The sequence below is a fragment of the Dipodomys merriami genome, unplaced genomic scaffold (genome assembly GCF_024711535.1).
Source record: "Dipodomys merriami isolate MVZ:Mamm:240054 unplaced genomic scaffold, mDipMer1.0.p SCAF_21, whole genome shotgun sequence".
Lineage (NCBI taxonomy): Eukaryota > Metazoa > Chordata > Mammalia > Rodentia > Heteromyidae > Dipodomys > Dipodomys merriami.
Window position 1 is genome coordinate 1,700,572 of NW_027203493.1, and position 15,885 is coordinate 1,716,456.

Below are 15,885 nucleotides of genomic sequence, written 5' to 3' on the forward strand. Positions count from 1 at the left end.
CAACCCCAGGAGGGACTGGGGGCATGGATTGGCACCAGACACCGTGGGAGGCCCTGGGGACCTGGAGGTAGAAAACACCTCCCACAGGGCCCGCTCCCCACAATCCTCAGCTGCGATTGCACTCTGTCTTCATTTGGAGATGAGTTCCTATTTCCAATTCAATTCCAAACCACAGTGCCAAGGCCCCTGGGCAGGAGAGTCGTCCCTTCCCACACAGAGCACTCTGTACAGCTCTCATATCTCTGTGTGCCTGCCTGCTTCCAACTGGGCAGAGAGCTACAAGTCTGGGGCAGGCTCTTCTGCTAGGCCGGGCATTGGAGGAGGCTTTTAGAACTTTGTGACAAAAGTATCCCCAGGCCAGCCAAAGGTAGCTCACCCCTGTAATCCTGGCCACTCAGAAAGCTGCGATTGGAGGCTCACAATTCAAAGCCAGCCCAGGCAGGAAACTGTGAGACTCTTATCTCTAATGAACCACCAAAAAGCCAGAAGTGGAGCTGTGACTCCAGAGGTAGAGCGCTAGCCTTGAGCTGAAGAGCTGAGGGACAGCGCCCAGGCCCATAGTTCAAGCCCCACGACCAGCAATAATAATAATAATAATAATGTTCCTGGGATTTCACTCAGGGGTATGGGGACACAGAATAAACCCAGCCAGTGCTGCAGAGGGGACTGTGGTAGGATATGGGGGCTCCTTGGGCAAGATGAGCATGTGAGCAGGGCTTCCTGGGAGGTGGAGTTCAGCAGGTGCAGGAAGGACTGAGAGGCATAGGGGACAGAATAAACAAGGCCTCCCCAGATGAGGAATGAAGGCCGGTGGGCTGGGGACTAGCGCTGGGGTGGGGGGAGGTGGTAAGGTCACACAGAGTCTACACCATGGAATTTCCTTGAGGGCTTCAGCACCTTGTTCACTCTCCAGGGATTTGGGCAAAGGACTTGTGAGCGCTAGGACAGACCCACCTGGCTGCGTGTGGAGGATGGGGGTCTGGGGGTCAGCAGGAAGTGACTGGAGCTGGGCCGAGGATACAGGGAGAAGAGCATGCAGCAGACACTTTGGAGAGTGAATCAAAATGATTTAGCGGAAGTGGAGTTGTGGCTCAAGTGGTAGAGCCCCAGCTAAGGGACAGCATTTGGGAACCAAGTTCAAGACCTGGGACATGCACGTGTGTGTGTGTGTGTGTGTGTGTGTGTGTGTGTGTGTGAACCTGGGGGGCAGGGAAGGAGCTGGAGCTTTGGCCTTGCTTGGAGCATCCTTGGGGAAGTGTCAGCCAGAAGCAGAGCAGAATGCCACATCATAGTTGGCATCACCACTTGGGGGACCTGGGACGGAGACTTGCAGGGGGCTGCTCCTGGGCTGGTCTCTGTCCCCATGCCCCCAGCAGCCCCTGGGCCCTCTCGGCTTCCTCTCCTCAGGCCTGGAGTTCGCCTACTCTGAGGCACCACGCTCCATGCAGGGCGCCATCATGGGCATCTTCTTCTGCCTGTCGGGCGTGGGCTCCCTGCTGGGCTCCGGCTTGGTGGCCTTGCTGTCCTTGCCAGGAGGCTGGATGCACTGTCCCGATGACTTTGGTGAGTGCCAGGGCTCCCTGGCGAGGGCATGGGCAGAGGGGGGCTTGGTAGCCCCAACTTGGCCATTCACCACAGCATAGCATGGCATCACGCCTAGGACCTTGGTTTCCCCAGCTGTCAAAAAGGAAGCATCGGAGCCAGGCAATTGGTAGTTCACACCTATCATCCTAGCCACTCAGGAGGCTGAGTTGAAAGTGAGCCTGGGCAGAAGAGTCCAGGAGACTCTGATTTCCAATTAGGCATCAAAAAGCTGGAAGTAGAGGTGTGGCTCGAGCGGTAGAGCATCAGCCTTGAGTGAAAAAGCCAAGGGAGAGCATGAAACCCTAAGTTTAAGCCCTACTTTGGCACCACACACACACACACACACACACACACACACACACACACACACACACACAGAGCGATGGACTCATTGGCCCACAGAGGTCTTTTCAGGCCTCTTGAATTCTGCCCTTCCAGCTGAGCAGTCACTTTTCTTGTATTTATTTCCATTCTCTACATAAATAGAATTACCGAACCCCAGGAGACACTGGGGCAGTCAGCTCCAGGAGCGCTCTCTAACCTGCTTATTCTGCAATTCCACCCAATATCCACATGGCTCCAGCTGCCCATCCGAGGGCCTGGCAGTGGCTGGCCACGGGACGAAGGCAACGAACCTTTCCCTGACCCAATGCCAACCCTCCTTTCTAGGGAACATCAACAAGTGCCGAATGGACAACTACTTCTTTCTGCTGGCCGGTATCCAGGCCACCACGGCCCTCCTATTTATCTGGATCGCTCATCGCTATGAGAGGATTCGCCAGGGCACAGCTTCCCAGAACTGCTCCAGCAGAGACAGGGGCTGATCCACCGCCCTCCACCCCTGCCCTTCTCTCCACCCCGATCGACAGAGCAGCAGAATGGTCCCAGCCATGTTGACTTCCTTCTCTGTTTATTTTGTACCCGACATTAGGATAGAGTGGTTCCCATAAATAAGAGACAGAAGCTCTTCCTCTCCATCATGGACCATGACAAGGGTGAGGCGGAGGTGGGATGGGAAGGGAGTTTCTTGAGGGGACCAGGCAGGGGATGTGGATCAACGAGCACCAAAAGTAGAGCATGGAGGGCCAGGTAGGGGAGGCTCAGCGGGACCCTCCTCACCCACCCCTGCTGCCCGTGGCTGGTGAGCAGTCATGCTGGATCCGATGGGTCAGGAGCTGCCCCGGATCCTCTCCATGTAGTTACGAAGGTCCTCAGGGTCCTTCAACCCCATGTCCTCGCACACCCAGCGGATGTCCTCCTCGCCCGCCACCAGGATGGACTGCACGGCTGGGGCCCCCACGGGCTCCTCGGGCTGCTGGGCTGGGGGCGCTGGTGCAAACGTCACAAACTCCACCCGCTTCCGACGCCCCCCGGCTTCCTTCCGGGCCAGGGTGCTGGAGGAACCAGGAGCGTCCCCAGGAGGGTTGGAGACGGAAGTTGGGGTCTCCCCTCCTGCTCCATTTTCACAGGGGCAGCCCCCCTCCCCCTTGGGCATCCCAGGGGGCCGCCGGTCCAGCTGGCGACTCAGTTCCTCCTGGTCGGTACCCAGCCACACCCAGTTGTGGGGCTGGGGGGAGGTGGGGTTCGCGGAGCTGTCCGGAGGCTCTTTACGCTGATAGCGTAGCACGAAGACCACGCCGTTGACCAGGAAGATCAGGATGGCCAGACAGAATATGCCCAGCAGGGCATACATGCCCAGCTCGAGGTCGGTGACACGTTGAGGGGCTGGCACCATCTCTTCCTCTTCTTCCTCCTCCTCCTCTTCCTCTCTGACCTCTGTCTCCTCCTTTCTGATTTTTTCCTCTGCTTGTTCAAATTTGCCCCTCACCCCCACGCTGCCCCCCACCGGCCGTCTGCCCCCAACGCTGGCCTCTGTCACGAGTGTACTCAAGGCAGGATCGGCCGGGAGGGCAGGGACTGGGGTGGGGGCTGGGGGGAGCCCCAACCAGGCAGTGCCAGAAGCCAGGGGCACACGGTGGCGGCCTCGGCGGCAGGGCTCCGGTGGGTACAGAGAGACTTGTAAGGGCAGTCCCTCGGCACTGGCCCCACTCACCAGCACCCCAAGCTGGGCACCCTGCTCCTTGGCCGGCAGGACAGCAGTGGGTTCCTCGGCTGAGACGGTCAGGCCCAGATCACTGCGATCGTAGAGCTCGGCTGGAGCCAAGGTGTGATCAGAGAAGGACAGCCATAAGGAAAGGGCCACCTCCTGCAGGGCACACAGACACAGGCAAGAGACACGCGCGGGCACGCAAGCATGCACACAGAGTTCACTCCCACAGAGACAGGCCACACGCAGGAGAGACCAGAGAGAAAACAGAGAGACACAGGCAGACAAACACAGGGAGAAGAGGGGACGTGTGTCAATCACCTGTCTGCCACTCGGCCTCGGGGTAGGGGAGGGGTGTTAGGGTGTGGATCTGACTCCTCCAGAGTGTCCTCAGATAGAGCCATCTAATCAACACCACCTCCCCCCCCCCACTCCCACACTCTAGCCAGCCGCTGCTTGGTCACCTCTAGCCACAGAGAGCTCACTACCTCACAGGGGAGTCAGTCATCTGAAAACCCTGAGGTAAGATGGATCCAGGTACCAGGGCCCTCTTCCAGTTCTCCTCTACCATCAGTCCCCATTGCAAGGTGTATGACTCCTCATCCCCCATCCCCCACCATCACCTGCTTCGGGGCGGGAGGGGCTGGCTGTGCCCAGCACGTGGCTGTCACCTCCCCAGGGTGGGCAGTGCCCCGGCTCAGGGCCAGTGAGATGCCCGTCACGGGCTGTGCCCGCAGCTCCAGCACCGAGACCTTGTCATCCGTCACAGCCAGTGCCTGCTCCCCCAGAATGGAACCGGAGAGTGGAGAACGCACCTGAAGATGGGAGGGGAGGAGACAGAGGGGGGGTGGGGGGGGTCCTTCCCGGACAGATGCCTCCTCTTAAAGGATCTGGCTGCTGCTCCTGGCATCCCCGCTACCTGCCTTCCTCTACCTCCACACCCCAACTTTTATCTATATACACATCTCAACTCCACACTCAGGGGGGGCTCTCCTTCCACCAGGAAGACCTGGCTCCCACACCCCCAACATCCCAGTCCCTCATACCTAGAGGACTCCCCCCTTACACAGTCCCCCCTCCTCCATCCGCACTCAATCCCCAATCCTGGACCTTGCCTCTGGACCCAGGCCACACCCAGACCATTCTGGGGACATCTACACTCTCGGGGGGAAGGGAGGCTGCTCTGTAACGTCCTCGGTGGGCTCACCTCTATGGAGGTGACACCAGGTTCGCGGCCCACCACCGTGTGGCCTCCCTCCAGGGAGGCTACCCGAGGGTCTTGCACGCGGGCCTGGGGCGCCACGAGGTGGGTCACATCCAACAGCCAATCAGGGCCGAGCAGGTGGGTGAGGCGGCGGCCACCATCCAATGGGTGGGCCACAAAGGGCACCAGGAAGCGCACGCCTGCGCGCTGGTACTGCAGGCGGCAGCTGCGGGCCCGCTGCTCCACCTCCTCAGCTCCCCCGGCCTCGGGCTCAGAGGCCCTAGGAGGGAGGGAGAGAAGGTCAGGAAGTGGGGTGGCAGGCCCTGTCTACTGGAGGCCACACCCCCTCGCTCCAGCTTCTATCCAGAGCTTGGCCCTGCCCATCCTGAGGTTCCTAGCAGGGCAGAAGTGGCTCCAGCCTGTAATCCTAGCTACTCTGGAGGCTAGGATCTGAGGATCAAGGTTGGAAGCCAGCCCCAGCAGACAAATTGAGAGACTCTTCACTCCAAAGATGGAGGTGGAGGTGTGCACTCAAATCAAGTTCAAGCCCCAGTGTACACACATGTATGCGCGTATGCACAGGCACGGAGTCTCCTGTCAGTCAGCAGCCAACCCTGATTGGGCAGGCCTTGTCACTGGCCTCTGAAGTCTTTGGGGGAGGGAGGGGAGATTCCTTTCAGAGGCTCAGGCCCCTCACCCCCTCAATTCCAGTGAGTTTCTACCCTCTCAGTGTATTGCCAAGCCCTGCCTGCCTTCAAGAGCTTACATTCTCAGGGGCTGAGAATATAGGGTGGAAAACAAGCAAAGATAATGTTAATCTAACAGGTATGCAAAGGAGCCAGGGCATGGGGAGACAGGTAGGGATGAGGTGTGGGGGGGATCACTAACTGTTGACCTTGAGCAGTGTCTCAGCCCCTAGCTTGGGTCCATGGCTATACCCCCAGTGCCCTCAGTCCCAGAGGGCCTTTGCCTAGGCCTGCCAGCTCCCATAGACCTGCACTCACCCTTCAGCTGGGCCCGGGACCCTCCAGCCACGGATCTGCTCCAGGGTGGTGTCGGTCAGCTCGATAAGCAGGGGCAGCAGCGGGGCCCACACCGTCATGCGCAGTGAGGCCCGGAGCCGGCGCCACCAGAAGTCCACTCGCACCCCCTTGGCACCCCGGCTCTCCTTACCAGCCACAAACACGGCATCGCAGGCCTCAGATACCTATGGGAGGACAGGAGGAAGGAGGTGTGCTAAGACACAGAAGACAGGTATGTGTCATAACGAACATCCTTGACCCTGGCTATCAGCAGGACTGAAGCTCCTGACTCATGCCTGTAATCTGCTCTAACTCAGGAGGCTGAGCTCTGAGAACCAAGGTTTGAAGTCAGCCTGGTGAAAACAAACCCTTGAGATTCTGATCTCCAATTAACTGGAAAAAAAAAAAAATGCTGAAGCCGGGCACCCATGGCTCACTCCTGTAATCCTAGCTACTCAGGAGGCTGAGATCTTAGGATCATAGTTCAAAGCCAGTCCAGGCAGGAAAGTCTGTGAGACTATTACCTCCAGTTAACCACCAGAAAACCAGAAGTGGTGCTGAAGGGCAAGTGGTAGAGCACTCTTCAGCTCAGGGACAGCACCCAGGCCCAGAATTCAAGACCCACAACCCCCCCCCCCACACACACACACACACAAATAAGGCTGGAAGATTGGGAGTGGCTTAAGTGGTAGAATGTCATCCATGAGTTAAAAAAAAAAAAAAAAGCAAGCAAGAGTGTGAGGGCTTGAGTTCAAGTCTCAGTCTCGGCACCAAAAAACACACTCCCTTCCCTAGGGGGTGGGGGACATAACAACAGGAAAGGCTGAAATTCAGTTCTGGATTCACTGATGCATCTTGGGGTGGACTGGTGGGTCTGGCCACTGTCACTAGTTCAAGGTGTTGCAACACAATCAAACTCTACTCCCTATCTACACCCAGCCACTGGGCCATGCTACAGATTCTCCCGGGTCTCCGCTGGGGTGAGTGGCCATGCACATATAACACAGCCTTCCTCCTGGCAGAGTGGGATGTCTGCCTTGGACACTGGTTCTGGAGTCATATGACAACCAGGTACAGCTCTGTGGGGAAGGAAGGTGGAAGGGCAAGGCAGGAACACCCCCTCAAGTGGCCCCACGCAAGATCCACACCAACGAGCACTTCAGCCACAGGTAGGAAAATGACACCTTCTCCAGGCTGGTGGCCAGGATTTGTGAAGCTGCAGGTTCCAAGCTTCTCTCTCCAAAACTCAAAAGCTCAGCGCTCATCACAAAGTTCAAATAGAAATTATTATTACAATTATCTATCATACTCATACTATCACAGCAGCAGTAGGTGGATGCTGTATTAGCTGCTTTGAATTCCTACAAGAACCCTAAGATGGCGTCTCATGTAATTAGGAAACCGAGTGAGGCTCAGGGAAGTTAAGAGACTTGCCTTAAGTCACACAGCTAGCTGATAACAAACATGGGTTTTTGCTAAAACATCCTTTTAAAACTTTTTTTTTGGGGGGATGTAGGGTCTGGTCGTGGGGCCTGAACTCTGGGCCTGGGCGCTGTCCCTCAGCTCTTCAGCTCAAGGCTAGCGCTCTACCACTTGAGCCACAGCACCACTTCCGGCTTTTTTCTTTTTGCATTATATGGTGCTGAGGAATCGAACCCAGGGCCTCAGGCATGCAAGGCAAGCACTCTACCACTGAGCCACCTTCCCAGCCCCACAATTTATTTTTTTAATAATTACAATTTATAAAAAAAAATTTTAATTGTGTGGGTACTGGAACTTGAACTCAGGACTTCATGCTTTTCCTCTCAAGGCTAGCACTCAACTAGTGGAGCCATAGCTCTACTTGGGCCTTTTGGTGATTAATTGGAGATAAGAGTCTCACAGACTTTGCTTCCAAGAACTGGCTTGGAACCTTGATCCTCATATCTCAGCCTCCTGAGTGGCTAGGATTACAGGCGTGAGCCACCGGTGCTAAAACTTCCTGATCCCAATGTGCATGCTCTTAGCTCTCCCAGCTCAGCCCATTTGCTAATAAAATGCTCAAGGCTGGTTGCATAGCTCCCACTTGAAATTGGAACAAAAGTTGAAGCCCTGGTGCTGCCGGTGAGGTTTTGGGGTTGAGAAGCTACTCTCCTGGGAACCCACGGTCGAAGGAAGAGAGCCGTGAATGCATGACTGCACCCATACAAATGCATGCTCCCTGGACATGAGTGCCTGCCACTCACCTGCAGGACCTGCGTGTTGGCTGACTCACAGCCGACGTGTTCCGTCACTTCCTCCAAGGCCCCCCCAGCATCTACAGTGACGAGGCGCACAGGGACACGTCGAGGCACCCCGGTCAGGGGTGCGATGTTCACCAGCTCCTCGGCCTGAGGATGGAGGAATTGCTCAACCCCAGGCCCTGGGGCTCCCAACCAAGCCAGGCACAGACAGAGACTCCTTACCTTAGCCAGGGGCACAAGGGCTCTTATGTCACGCTCGGACACGAGGATTTCCCATACCATTTTGTCCTTCTCGGCTTCCGGCGCCTGGCCTGGGTATTCTAGCTGCCAAGTGACAGGTCGGGTGACAGCCACACTTCCGCCAGTGCCATTCTCCACCATGAAATCCACCCATAGGAACTCAGACAGTTCAAGGGGACTGCTGGCCAGAAGACAGGAGCTGCGTGTTTGCTAGCAGCCAGGGACTTCCTGGGCTTGTGACACAGGCATCTCAGTTCTCCCCATTTTACCGATGAGGAAGCCGAGGCGTCAAGTTATGAGAGCACACAGCGAAAGTGGTACAGCTGAGCCCTAAAGCCAAACATCCTGACTCTTACCCAGTCTTGGCCTCTCAAGATCTCAGAGCCAGTCAGGCACTGGTGGCTCATGCCTAGAATCCTAGCTACTCAGGAGGCTGAGATCAGGATCATGGCTCAAAGCCAGCCTGCGTAGGAAAGTCCATGAGACTCTTATCTCCAATTAAGCACCAGAAAACCAGAAGTGGCACTGTAGCTCAAGGTGGTAGAGAGGTAGCCTTGAGCAAAAGAGCTGAGGGACAATGTCCAGGCCCTGAGTTCCAGCTCTACTGCTGGAGGTGGGGGTGGGGGGAGGGTGGTATCTACAGAACCACTTCACCACCTCCTCCAATGCTTGCTTGGCTCCCTGACCTTCCTGTTGCTTTCTTGGGCCTCCAAATCTGCCCACTGGCCTCTAGAGCCCGACCTCTTTTCTCAACTCACCTGGAATCCAGTTCTGTGCGCCCTGCACGGTGGCAGGTGATCAGGGTAGTATGGTGTTTGGAACCCTTGAAGCGGTCCAGCTTGGCGGTCCAGAGGGTGGGCTGGGCGGGGCGGGCTGCTGTTACATGCAGTCCCTTCTTCACCTTGATCCTGGGCAGGGGTTATAGGTTCAAGTTGTCAGAGGAAGGGCTGAACTGAGGACTGGAATCCAAAGGGGCGCCATCAGCCTCCTGTCTGGCTTCCTGTAATCTGGTCCTAGTCTCCTCCCATCCCCTCCTAGAATGACCTTGTCTCAGTGAAGGTCAGACCACACTTTTTTCCCACCACTAAAGACTACCACGATTCCTTACTACCTTCAGGCTGGAGCCTTGGGCTGGCACTCCAGGCCCTAACCCAACCTCATTTGGGGCTGAGACTTTTTTTTCCCATGCAGAAATTCTTCCCACAGAAACAAGGTACACTCAAGACCCCAAGCCTCTGCTCAGGCTGTGACTTGGGTTTGCTCGGTCTGCCCTGCTTCTCTGCTGACCCTTTTTAAGTTCCCAAGGACTCAAATACCATTTCCTTTAGGAAACTTAGGTAGTGCTAGATGAATTTCCTTTAGACTGCCCCCACTGGCTCAACTACCCCATGGCATGGCAAACTTTCACCAGTGCATCCACAAGCCCTTCCCTCCCCCCAGGCCTTTTGATCACTTAGTTCCTGTCCCTCTAGCTCCCTTCCCCTCTTCACTGGGAGACTCTTCATACATGAAGGCAGCAGGGTAGGCAGATTGAATGGGACTGGAGAGATACCCCAGTCTCTGTAGCAAGGGACCAACAACACAGCTCCAGGCACATGCGTTCCAGGTTCTGAGCCATCCTATTTTCTCTCTTTTTTTTTCTTTCTGTCAGTTGTGGGGCTTGAATGCTGGGCCTAGGTGCGGTCCCTGAGCTTTTGCACTCAAGGCTAGCTCTCTACCACTTGAGCCATACATTTTCTGGTGGTTAATTGGAGATAAGAGTCTTGAGGACGTTCCTGCCCTGGATTGGCTTTGAACTGTGATCCTCAGGCCTCAGCCTCCTGAGTTGCTAGGATTGCAGGCGTGAGCTACCAGTGCCTGGCTCTATTTCCTCTTCTTGAAACAGAGGCGCTCAGGAAAGTGCCTGAGAAGGAGGTGACATCCTACTGCAGGGCTGTGCCCATCACCCATCCTGCAACCTTGTACCCAGCCAGGGAACGATGAGTTAAGACCCCACTCATCTTCTTGCAGAAGGCCCTGCTTGCCTATTACCCCCAGGGACCCAGTGCTCACCTCAAGGTCAGGAGGCTGGCGGTGAAGTTGTGCCGGAGCAAGAGGGTGGCACTGAAAAGCTGGCCAGGCCGCACTGGCACGTCAGGCGCCCGCAGAGTCACTGCGTCATCCAGGGGTACCTCTTGGTACTGCGGGGGGTTTGCTGAGTGCAGCTCCACACTGCCCACCGGGAGGGCCTGCTCCCCGGGGTCTTCCTCCCCACCAGGGCCACAGCCCCCAGGACCCTCGGCGGCAGGCTCCAGCGTGTAGGCCAGCTCGGCCCGCGTGGTGGAGCCCTGGGAGAACCAGTGGGAGGGGAACTCCAGCTCCACCAGGCAGGCGCCCAGGGATGGCTGTGAAGATGAGGTTTGTGGTTGGCTCAGGGAAGAGTGAGGGTAGAACTCCTTCCTATACCAGGGACCCCAAGCTAGAGAGGTGCATGAAAGGCAGGCCAGGGACATAGTCCAAGTGACGTGAGGGACTAGTGACGCATAGGGGCCTCATACCAGGTCTCAATCTCAGAACACATCTCAGACTAGTCTCATTTGAGCTAGCCGGCCCCCGCACCTTGCCCTGAGCAGGGCCCGGGACCACCCCACCTAGAGCTCAGATTTCTTCCCTAAAACCTGAGAAATAGCACTCTCCATTACATTCCTGTGCCAGACTCCCAAAGAACAGGAATCGAAATGATTGACATAATTCTAGCAAGACCCATGATTGCTTTGCTATAAGCAATTCTTGTATTCACCTTGGTTATTCCTTTGCCAGCCCCCTATAAGTTGGGGATTGTCATTACCACCATTTTACAGATAAGGAAACTGAGTCTCAGAGAGACTATTTGCTCAAAGTCACACACGATGTCCCAGACTTCTTAAAAGGCCCTCACTAATCCTTTCTCAGGACTAACTGACAGTGAGTGGAGCAGAAAGGGATTCTGATGCTTCACAACCCAGACTTGCCTTTCCTCTCCACCTTGGGGCAACCACTGGCTGGCACAGCAGTGGGGCCCGCCCACTCACCTGGAAGCGGCAGGCTCGGTGGGCAGTGCCTGCAGGGTGCATGGCATATAGCCGGGCACAGGGCAGGCTGCCAGGCCCCGGAGGCCAATCCTGTCCTTTGAGGTGGAAGAGGACGCGGGCATGGGGCTCTGCTGGAGTCACAGCCGCTTCCACTGAAACAGCCCGCACGTCCCAGGGCACTGGCCGTTGGTGGGGCTCAGTGACACGGGGAGGGACCACCTGGAGGAAGAATGAGGGAGATTGGCATAGAAGGGAGGAGGACAACTGGGATGAGAAACTTCTATTCCCAACCTTTATGGGCCTCCGTTTTTCCCTGTCTGGAAAATAAAGAGCGAAAAGAGAGGCTGGGGAAAGCCCTTGAGCCACGCACACAGTGGATCGCAGGTTGAGTCCTGTTTGCCCCTCCTTACCTGTTGGGTGGCAAACGGTGGGTAGGAGGCCCGGAGAAGTGGCTGGGCCCTGGGCCAGGGCTGCAGGAGCAGAAAGGTCTCAGATCGGGAGCTCAGAGAAGAATTGGCAGGTGGATAGTGGCCTACCCGCTGCACGCGAAAATGTTCGGGGGTATCCAGGAGCTCCAGGGCCACTGGCAGGTAGATGGGGTCCTGGTGGGCCTGGTCACAGTTCACTGGAGAGGAATGAAGGGTAGAGATGGCCAGGCAGTGGTGGCTCATGTCTGTAACCCTAGCTACTCAGAAGGCTGAGATTTGAGCATCAAAGTTCAAAGCCAGCCTCGGCAGGAAAGTCTGTGAGACTCTTATCTCCAATTAACCAGCCAAAAATCAGTAGAGGTATTGCTCAAGTGGCAGAGCACCAGACTTGAGTGAACGGCCAAGTGAGAGAGCAAAGCCCGAGTTCAAGCCCCATCACTGGCACGCACACACACACACACACACACACACACACACACACACACACGGAGAAGAGATAGTGGTGGCAGGTAGTGAAGGAAGAACTGCACTGTAAATATCCCATCCTCCCCCCCATCCCAAGAAGATAGGGAGACCTCTCCATTTCATAGATGAGGTAATGCATAAAGAACCTCATACAGGTAGGATATAACAGAGCCAGGATTTGAATCTCGCATTGTCTCTCCTTGACTCTGGTATTAGGGTATTTGGGATGGGGGTGGGGGTCATGACTTTCCCCATATAATGCCTATGCAGTTAAAAAACAAAACAAGGAAGTGGTGTGGTGGCTCAAGTGGTAGAGTGCTCCCCATAAGCTGAAGAGCTCAGGGACAGGGCCCAGGCCCAGAGTTCAAGCCCCATGACTGACAGAAACAAAAAACAAAAAAAAAGGTTGGAGATGAGCTTTGTAGAAGTAGCAACCCTTTATCTAACCCTGGGTCCTTGGCAGGCCTTGGCTAAACAATGCTTCACTCCCTACCCCCACCCCACCCCACCATTACCATAGCAACCCAAATTATCCCTCCTAGCTACCTTCTTTCCTGTACCAATTGGGTACCAGAGTGCAAGAGTTGGACTTGGGGGGAGGGGTTCAGAGAGGTCTATGAAATGCCCTGGTGATGGGAACCCACGGGCTCAGGGAGATAAATTATTCAATCACCAAATGGACAAAGGATCACTAAGACCATATTGGTTTGTTACCACAAGCCATTATAATGATTAACAATAACCATAGACAGGCACTGCTTTAGACATTTTACTTACATCACTTCAGTTTTCATAACTCTCAGACTCGGGTTCTATCACGATGAACCCCGTTTTGTGGATTTAGAAAATGAGGTTCAGGGGCCTTCCTGCAGTCCCATACTGAAATGATGGAGCTGGGAGTCCAGCTGAGACACTGACCATTAGACCACCCTGCTTTTCCATCTATTTCTCCGCCTCAGGATGCAACGGCATGCCCTGGGGATTTCACTCCTGGACTGAATTTCTCCTCTTCTACCTGGTGCTACCTCCTTCCTCCTTGAGGGTCAAGAGTAAATCTGGCCTCCTCAAGGAAGTCCTCCTTGATCATTCACCCTTCGGCCAGTCCCCTCCATCTGAGGCAGACCTGCTGGTCTCCTCTCCCTCTTTCTTCTGGAGCCAGGATCTCTCGGTGTTGCACGGGATGGTCTCAGACTCCTAGGTTCATCCCTTTAGTAGCTAGGACCACAGGGACACACCATACTGCTTTCCTGGCTTCTGAATTAGTTATCTCTCTGTCTGCCAACTTAAGAGCTTACCTAACTAGCTTAGCTAATACTGAATCTGCCCTTACCACCACCATCACCACCAACACCCCCGAACTAGGAAGCTCCCCCTGGAGAAGCTTCCAGGGATTTAACATCCACGCTATATCCAATGAAAGATGGGTTGATCACGGATATTCTGGGATGGCCAGGAATACCTACAAATGTCCTCCACCTGTAGAACTGACAGGGATCATTGGGTGACCTGTGGACCGGGGAGGGCTGTGGAAACTGTGGAAATGGGATTGGTGCTGTTGCATAATGGATGTGACCAGGCTTTCCTGTCCCTGTGGAAGGGGCCATTAGGGCCCCCCCCCAACCCTCAGAGTGGGAGCAGGTGGCTGGAAGCAGCCAGAGCCAGCTTCCTCTCAGCCCCCGGGGCAAGAGGGACTTGGTTTCAGCCTCTTTTCTGGCCCTTTCCCACTAAGGAGCATGTGTGTGAGCTGTCCCCAAGGCTAACAGGTGATGACTATTGCCCCCTGGGATAGCTCCTGGATTCCAGTCCACCACCTACTCCATGGCTTCCATAATTACAAGATGCTCAGTAGCCAAACTCCCACGGACTCGCAGCACCGGGCTCAGCTCCCTCGGTGGGGGAAGGAGGGGAGAGAGTGCCTTGCCACCTCCCACTCCTCTGTGGCATCCTTCGCCCCAGTCCATCTGTCACCCCACCACCCACCCCTTACCCAGGGCCAGGTACCCGCCCCCCCCCTCCCCAAGAGCTAGAGATGCGATAATGAGGTTATCCCTGAAGACTCCAGTGTGGGAAAGTGATCTGGGGCAGGGGAGGGGGCTGCACAGCCCGCAGGACCCAGGGCAAAGGGGCTGCTTTCCATCCCTGGGCTGAGGAGTGAGGATGTCCAGCTCCCCAGATCTGGGGTTAGAAGCAGTGGAGAGGCTGATGCGCCCGGGACAGGGTGGTCGGTTGAGAGGGGACGCTGGAGGGGACGCTGGCGGGCAGAGTGGGGAGGGGGGCGCGTGATGATGTGCCAGAGCCCCCCCTTACCTCCCAGGCCAGCCCCGGGCCAGGAAGGAGCCCACGAGGCGGGCGGCCAGAGCCAGGCTCCCCCGGAGGCAGGATCTCCCCGGCTCCCGGCGCGCGCCGCCAAGCGACCTCGCTCCGGTCCGGTCCCAGTACCGAGGCGCCCGGCTCGCGGACATCTCCCGCGCCCAGCCTCGGCTGGGAAGGGGGGCCCCGCCACCCCCTCGCCCCGCCCCGCCCCGCCCGCTGACCTCTCTCGATGACCAAGGCCAGCAGGGCCACCAGGAGGCAGAGCCAGGGACCGCGGAGCCCTCCGGGGGCCGGGGACGCGCGCGCAGCCATCGGAGGCGCACAACCTTCCCACCGCAGGCGGGGACCAGGCGGGCGGCTCAGCGGGCGGCGATCGGACCCCGCATCCCCTCGCAGCCGCCCGGCGCCCGCGCTCGCCGCTCGCTGCGTCCCCGCCGCCACTATCCCCGCCGCTGCCCGCCCGGCTGCCCGCGGCCGCAGCTCGCAGACAATGGAGCGGGAGCGCTGGGGTGGGAGGCAGCGCGGCGCACACTCGGGCTGCCCCCTCCGCCCCGCCGGGTCCTAGTGCCCCGCCGATCTCCAGCCCCAGAGCGCCCCCCTCCCGCCCCCCCCTCCCCGGGCCCTGGTCAGGAAGGCCACTTCCCCGGAGGGCTGAACCTGGACTGGGCGCCACGGTCAGGAGGCACGTGGCCCCTTCCGTGGAGATCCCTCTCCGAGGCTGCTGGCAGAGAAGGAAAAGACTCTTATTCTGCCTCAGCTCTCTCCCTCCACCCACCCTCCCCAACAAACATCTCACCTGCAGAGGTATTCCGTATGAATCAGAACTAGAATTCTGGGACTTGTGGGAATAGAGCTGCAGGGGCAGAAAAGGAGAGGCCAAATGAGGCCAGATGACACGGGCCTGGGCCTGTCCTGACAGGGCCCTGGGCCACCTCTGGGGAAGACAGGCTCCAGGGGCAGGCAGCTCCGGTTTCATGCCCAGCTCCACCCAGGGAAAGGCCTCAAGGGGGAAGGCTGAGGGCTGGCCAGCCCTGGCCAGGGAGGTCTGCCCCAGGTGGTGCTGAGAAAGGTCCCAAGCAAGAGACCCCGGTGCAGGTTAGCAAACCCTGGGCCACTGAAACAAAATGCGTGTGTCCTGACAAAAATAGCTGACCCCAGGCAGGTAGAACGAGGTGCAGGAAACCCATCCTCCTGCAGGAAAGAAGGCAGGCATGCCTCTTCCAGGGTACCAGTGAGAGTAGCAGCAGTCCAGCACTGCAGGGAAGGGGTACCTTCCCCACCCCACCTGACACACCCTTCCAGCAGTGCTG

The 15,885-nt window shown here is 57.0% G+C and overlaps 2 protein-coding genes across 4 annotated transcripts in view; one reads left to right on the plus strand and one right to left on the minus strand.

The window, feature by feature from the left end:
* Positions 1 to 2,561, plus strand: part of Slc15a3 (solute carrier family 15 member 3) — a 17,035-nt gene extending 14,474 nt beyond the window's left edge. Inside the window, exons 7-8 of one of the 2 annotated variants that reach the window (XM_070032221.1) lie at positions 1,408 to 1,563; positions 2,254 to 2,561. In XM_070032221.1, the coding sequence (XP_069888322.1) occupies positions 1,408 to 1,563; positions 2,254 to 2,408 (311 nt within the window). In that variant the 3' untranslated portion in view covers positions 2,409 to 2,561. The remainder of the gene's footprint in view (positions 1 to 1,407; positions 1,564 to 2,253) is intronic. The other variant, XM_070032222.1, reaches the window with a different exon arrangement.
* Tmem132a (transmembrane protein 132A) lies at positions 2,478 to 15,039 on the minus strand. 2 transcript variants are annotated; one of them, XM_070032220.1, is made up of 11 exons: positions 14,797 to 15,039; positions 11,780 to 11,994; positions 11,370 to 11,588; positions 10,372 to 10,703; positions 9,078 to 9,227; positions 8,302 to 8,497; positions 8,083 to 8,226; positions 5,840 to 6,042; positions 4,839 to 5,115; positions 4,255 to 4,446; positions 2,478 to 3,790 (listed from the first exon to the last, which is right to left on the minus strand). In XM_070032220.1, the coding sequence occupies exons 1-11, from the start codon at positions 14,885 to 14,887 to the stop codon at positions 2,753 to 2,755; spliced, it is 3,057 nt and encodes a 1,018-aa protein (XP_069888321.1). In that variant the 5' UTR covers positions 14,888 to 15,039; the 3' UTR covers positions 2,478 to 2,752. The 2 variants fall into 2 exon arrangements, with proteins under 2 accessions (XP_069888321.1, XP_069888320.1); XM_070032219.1 differs by having other exon boundaries at positions 8,302 to 8,500.
* Positions 15,040 to 15,885: the final 846 nt, after the last annotated feature.